This window comes from Simochromis diagramma, unplaced genomic scaffold (genome assembly GCF_900408965.1).
Source record: "Simochromis diagramma unplaced genomic scaffold, fSimDia1.1 OVJJ01000293.1, whole genome shotgun sequence".
Classification (NCBI taxonomy): Eukaryota; Metazoa; Chordata; class Actinopteri; order Cichliformes; family Cichlidae; genus Simochromis; species Simochromis diagramma.
The window spans coordinates 21,897,917-21,904,275 of record NW_024386801.1 but is presented as its reverse complement, the minus strand read 5'-3'; the positions used below and the strand labels follow the sequence as shown (position 1 = coordinate 21,904,275).

The 6,359-nt window shown below is 39.5% G+C and overlaps 1 protein-coding gene across 1 annotated transcript in view; it reads right to left on the bottom strand.

Moving 5' to 3' along the window:
• Positions 1-3,531: 3,531 nt before the first annotated feature.
• Positions 3,532-6,359, bottom strand: part of cftr (CF transmembrane conductance regulator) — a 40,784-nt gene continuing 37,956 nt past the window's right edge. The window contains exons 26-27 of the mRNA XM_040026545.1: positions 6,141-6,246; positions 3,532-5,746 (exon numbers count right to left, since the gene is read on the bottom strand). Coding sequence (XP_039882479.1) covers positions 5,531-5,746; positions 6,141-6,246 — 322 coding nt within the window. The 3' untranslated portion in view covers positions 3,532-5,530. The remainder of the gene's footprint in view (positions 5,747-6,140; positions 6,247-6,359) is intronic.

The following is a 6,359-nucleotide window of genomic DNA, read 5'->3' as shown; positions in this document are numbered from 1 at the left end:
CGTCAGCCTTTCTCGTTTTTTATTTGTTTGCTTTTTCTTGTTATTGTTGGTTTGTCTGTTTTTTAATCTGCATTTTTTAAAACTGGCATACTCCTGAGTCAAAAGACTTAAGAGTTGACCAACCATGTCATAAAATATGGTGAATTGTATCAAGTATCAAGTGTTTTTTTTTTTTTTAATTTATATTATTCTGAATATGTAATATTTTAACACCTCTCCTGACTATTAATTATTTACTTATTTATGTTTATTTATTACACTGTCCTTATAGTTGTTGGGCTATTTACAAGATCATGAGTAGTAGTAGTAGATGTTTGAAAACTACTACTACTATATATTATACTATATTCACAAAGTCACATTTAGTGAGATTTCTGTGTGGTTTATAGTTTTTAAATCTTCTGTGTATGTTTGTAAATCTGGGTTATCCAGAAAACATTAGCTAACCACATGTAATTGACAAGTTTTTAACCATTGAGTTTGTGGTTTCTCTTTCTAATCACATAGTTTCAAAACAAAGATGACTCATTCAGAAGTTGGAAAACAGGAGCTGTATCCATCTTTTATATGGTCCATTGTTAATACCAGGACACTTCAGCTTTAGTCAATAAATCAGCAATATAATGCGAAATTTTCGGACATGTCTCAAGACTGAAAGTTCTTTATTGCCGTTGTAAAAAAAAGAAAGTATACAGTTGATCAGAATCATGGTCTGAAGGCTTTGTTGTGCCATGAGGAGCACTGTAAACTCAGTAATCTCTATGACAACCTTGCGTCCACACGAGCAGAGGGAAGAGAGAGGCCTCGGACGGAGCTCCCACAACCAAAGGGGCAGGAGCACTAGAGAACCAGAGGCAGTGGGTAGCCAAAGCCGCCCAGCCAAGGGGCAACAATAATAATAATAATATACAGTGGCTTGCAAAAGTATTCGGCCCCCTTGAACTTTCCCACATTTTGTCACATTACAGCCACAAACATGAATCAATGTTATTGGAATTCCACGTGAAAGACCAACACAAAGTGGTGCACACGTGAGAAGTGGAACGAAACTCATACATGATTCCAAACTTTTTTTTTTTTTTTTACATATAAATAACTGAAAAGTGGGGTGTGCGTAATTATTCAGCCCCCTTTGGTCTGAGTGCAGTCAGTTGCCCATAGACATTGCCTGATGAGTGCTAATGACTAAACAGAGTGCACCTGTGTGTGATCTAATGTCAGTACAAATACAGCTGCTCTGTGACGGCCTCAGAGGTTGTCTAAGAGAATATTAGGAGCAACAACACCATGAAGTCCAAAGAACACACCAGACAGGTCAGGGATAAAGTTATTGAGACATTTAAAGCAGGTTTAGGCTACAAAAAGATTTCCCAAGCCTTGAACATCCCACGGAGCACTGTTCAAGCGATCATTCAGAAATGAAAGGAGTATGGCACAACTGTAAACCTACCAAGACAAGGCCGTCCACCTAAACTCACAGGCCGAACAAGGAGAGCGCTGATCAGAAATGCAGCCAAGAGGCCCATGGTGACTCTGTATGAGCTGCAGAGATCTACAGCTCAGGTGGGGGATTCTGTCCATAGGACAACTATTAGTCGTGCACTGCACAAAGTTGGCCTTTATGGAAGGGTGGCAAGAAGAAAGACATTGTTAACAGAAAACCATAAGAAGTCCCATTTGCAGTTTGCCACAAGCCATGTGGGGGACACAGCAAACATGTAGAAGAAGGTGCTCTGGTCAGATGAGACCAAAATGGAACTTTTTGGCCAAAATGCAAAACGCTATGTGTGGCAGAAAACTAACACTGCACATCCCTCTGAACACACCATCCCCACTGTCAAATATGGTGGTGGCAGCATCATGCTCTGGGGGTGCTTCTCTTCAGCAGGGACAGGGAAGCTGGTCAGAGTTGATGGGACGATGGATGGAGCCAAATACAGGGCAGTCTTGGAAGAAAACCTCTTGGAGTCTGCAAAAGACTTGAGACTGGGGCGGAGGTTCACCTTCCAGCAGGACAACGACCCTAAACATAAAGCCAGTGCAACAATGGAAAGGTTTAAAACAAAACACATCCATGTGTTACACATCCACAAGAATTTTACCTTTAATGCCTGATGATAAGAATTCTGTAAGATACAAAACTCTCTTTAGACAGCGTTGTAACACAAAAAGGTAATCCTAAAGGTTTGTATGGAATATTTGACTAATCACATTAAAATGTCAGGGATGTAACATTAACTAATTGGGTTAGAGGAAGGGCTATGTTCATATTAAACATAGCTACATGTCAAATAATACAATTAAAATGAGTTAAGGATATGCACCAATTAAAAGAATGTGAACGGGAGGAGGCAAGGTCAACTGAACTGTGAATTACACAGAGCCACCATAGTAAGGTCTAAGCATTGAAAATGACCCATAGCTCGTTTCCTTTAAATTATATGGGTGTAATGATTGGATATATATACAGCTTTACATTTGGTGTTTTTTTTTTTTTTTTTTTTTAAAGGATGTAATGAATATGTCAGTCACTATAAGATCCAAAAATGAAAATGATTTCCATGCAAACATCTGAGAAAAAGAACACGACCACATCTGAATTCTCAAAATCTTTAGTTTTACTGGAAATATAGTTGATTGACAAATACATTTATACATTTCTGGACATCTCTGCCCATTTCCTATGAGTAAGAAACAGTTTTGTTCTTAATTTACAATGTTAAAAAAAATGTCAGTTAATATATTGAGGCATTTCTTCAAGGTACCTTCATTTACTGCAGTGGTGCTTTACAAAATTATAATTCAAAATAGAATGAATGTTAGAAAAGTCTAGAGCGAAGAACTGAGAAATCGTGAGAATTGATAAACAAAGAAAACCAACATGCTTTGCAATTGTACAGCAGTAGCTCTTAAAAAGTTTCTCTCACATTTTTTTTTTTTTTAAATTTTATTTATTTTTTTTAACTTTGGACAAATTACCAGCTTCTCTCCATAAATCATAAAACAATAGCGGCTGAGAAATTAAAGATAATTGTTTTCAAATGTCATTATTCTACTTTTCATTGAGGATTTGGCATGAAAGTGCAGATTTTTTAATTGTGTGACTGTTTCCGTGCTTTGAAAGCTGGTGAGTACCTCAGGGTGTCTCTAAAGTGCATACACACAGAAAAATAAGGGTATCAGAGTCATCACAAACTATTAGCATCAGCCAACAGCGTCACTGTTTTGTGGACATCAGTTAAGTTACTTAAGGGTCAGACTGACTGACTATAGACAGAAGGAATTTGGGACTATTTGCTTTATTGAAAAGAAAAATCCAAAAAGACACACGAAGCCACTGCAGAAGTCTCATTTAATGAGCTGCTGTTGTTGCTCTTGATCTCCTAGTTTGGCACATACAGCCACAATAAATAAAAAGTAAAAGCCAACGAGCACGTCATTAAAATCAATCCTTTGCACCAGACACCTTGACATTTTTCCAGACTTGTGCGTCTTGAGCCGTTCCTAGGCAGGTTTTACAGTGTGATAGGATGCTTTGTCTTTCTTGGGGAGGCTATGAGGTGGCCTGGAGGCTTCAGCCCAGCACCAACATGCTGGTCGAGGATACATCAGTATGCCTTTGGAGTGCCTGTGTGAGTGCTGCTAAATCTCAGAGCAGTTCTAACAGCAGCTTCACCACATAAATGAGGAACTTATAATGAATTATAGTATGGTTATAATTTGATTCTTCAAAACTATTGAATAACATTTGCTAATATCAACAGTTACGTTCGATTTGGCTTGTTCAAATTATTCCAGTCTGGAGTGGAGTGTATTGCCTCACTCTTGCTAACTGCTTGGCTATCGGGATGCCTGCTATACAAGTAAAAATATAAATAGTGGGATTTGAATGGCTGCCTTTGGGGACTGTGTAGGGTGTGCATGAAGACTCCTGCTTGATACTGATACATTTTGGTAAAACAGAAGAACATCTGTTCTTGTGATTGTTCTTATTTTTTAACGGTTCCATATGCCAAGAATAGAGAACAAAGTATGTGGCCTTATTGTTTCCTGTTTGCTCACAATGCTCAGTCACATGCTCCACACTCATTCAAAATGCATCTAAAAAGTCAGACTTCTACAGTGGCTGTTATTAGATGTTCAGTCTGAGGTGCTCCAGGGAAAATGAGCTGGCTGTTAGCCAAAATGCTTTTCAAAAAAATGCAACTGAAACCAATAAAAATGCTGTTTAAACAACAAATCATGCAAAAAGACAAGTATGGATTTCTTTCCCTTTTTTCAAAGCAAGTGCAGAAGAGCACATCTGTGAGAACCGTCTGAACTCAATGAGCTCATGTACTGTTTGTTCATCACTGAAACCTGCCGGAGCTCTTTAATGAGCTAAATAACAGTGTCCACTTAGTCAGACTGAACCCGGACTCTGGTGCATGCTATGATGTGCTTTGTTTACATGTCAGCTCTTTGTAAGTCATATTCTTCCTCCATTTAGCTGGTCCCTTTCCATACTCTTCTTTATCTTCCATGCAGTGTGCTTGTGAAGCCTTTCATTCACACACGCACGCACGCACGCACGCACGCACACACACACACACACACACTGATTTTCCTTTAATTTAGTGGCAGAATTCACCATTGCACACATTTTCTTTAAAAAAAAAACAAACAAAAAAAATAATACTCCTAAACTTGCATTTGTGTTATTCTAATGTTTCAGACACCTGCAATTAGAAGTTTTGCATCTGTACTCTCATCCTTCATATTTTGCACTGTGCACACTCAGTCATGTTCAGGCAACTTTTAAACATGCCTATTCTGAGGTGGGAGCGACACAGCGGTACAGTGGTTAACACATCACCTCACCTCCTTGCTGGCTTCTCTTTTTGTGTTGAGCATGTTCTTTGGGTTCCTCAGCATCTTCCAGTTCTTTCCCACAGTCCAAAGACATTCTTGTTAGGTTAGCTCATGACTATACTGGTTTTAGATGTGAGTGTGTGGTTCACTGTCTCTGTGTTAGCCTTGTGATGGAGTAATAACTTGTCCAGAGTGGCAGGTTTTACTCTGCTTTGTGATACAGCACTTTGTGACTGCTTCTTTGTGAAAAGCTCTCTGTAATAAACTTTACTTACTTATTATTGCTTATCCTGCCTTTTGCCCTATGTTGGGATCGGCTCCAGTCACACCTTTGGTAAAAGGTTAATAAAATAGTAGGTAGCTGGCCTGTTTAAGTAATTTAGGACATAGCTTTTTTTTTTAATGTGTGCAAAGCTTCATAATCCTGGTTTTACTTCGTGACAGTGAAGTGATCTCAGCAGCTATGTTTGGCTATGAAAAATGTGGCTTTCTGTAAGACACATTTCACTATTCTCCTATGAGTGGGTAAAATAATATGCCTGAGTTGTCCAAACTGATTCAGATTCTGTCATTATGGCCTCGTCAATCTTGCTTCAGAAACCCCAAATCATTGGTCTTCAAACAGCTGTTTGTTTGTCCCTGCAGGTGTGTATGCGCATGTGTGTTTGCAGCTGGCCAGTTAGAGTCTCGTGTCATGGACTTCATCTTCTGCTTCCTCTGGCAGTGAGGAGATCTTGGCGGTCTGTGGCGTCGGCCTCTTGTTGGAGTTAAGGCGGTGAAGCGTTGGGAAGAGGCGGAGCCGATCGGCTGTGCTCATGGCCTGTTTGAGGTGACTCTTCTCATTCATGAGTTTCTGAATGGAGTCGTATGTTTTCATGGAGCTGCCTTCAATCATCTGAACAGGAGGGAGAGAGGAAGGAGAGGCAGCTTCATTTTGTTGTTCATCAAAATGTTCTTTTTTTTCTGTAAAATATGCCAACTCACCAGAAATGTAAAAAAAAATTGCCGCATTTATATATATTTGTTTCATTTCGAAAACTCACGTATGGAAAAAGTAGTTTATGTGCAGGGTTATTATTCTGCAGATAATAATTCTTGTCCCCTGTAAGGAAGTTTTGACCTTCCCATTAAGGCAACACGATTTGTTAGCATTGCAAACAACCCAGCACTTTCAAGACCCACAGCATGAGGGAGTGTTGATAGATGATCTTACAGTGCTCTACTCGAGTTTCATAAACTTCTCCAAACGTATGAGAGCAACTCAGAAATAAACTTAGACCAGAACTTACCAGGAATGACTGACAGTCCGTCAGTGGATCCACCCTGTGTTCTGACATGATGACGGTGCAGCCTGAAAACGCCTGTTTCAGTGTCTTCCTCAGGACCTTCAGTGTTCTGTTCACACACACACACACACACACACACACACACACACACACACACACACACACACACACACACACACACACACACACACACACACACACACACAATCATTACTGTTATCA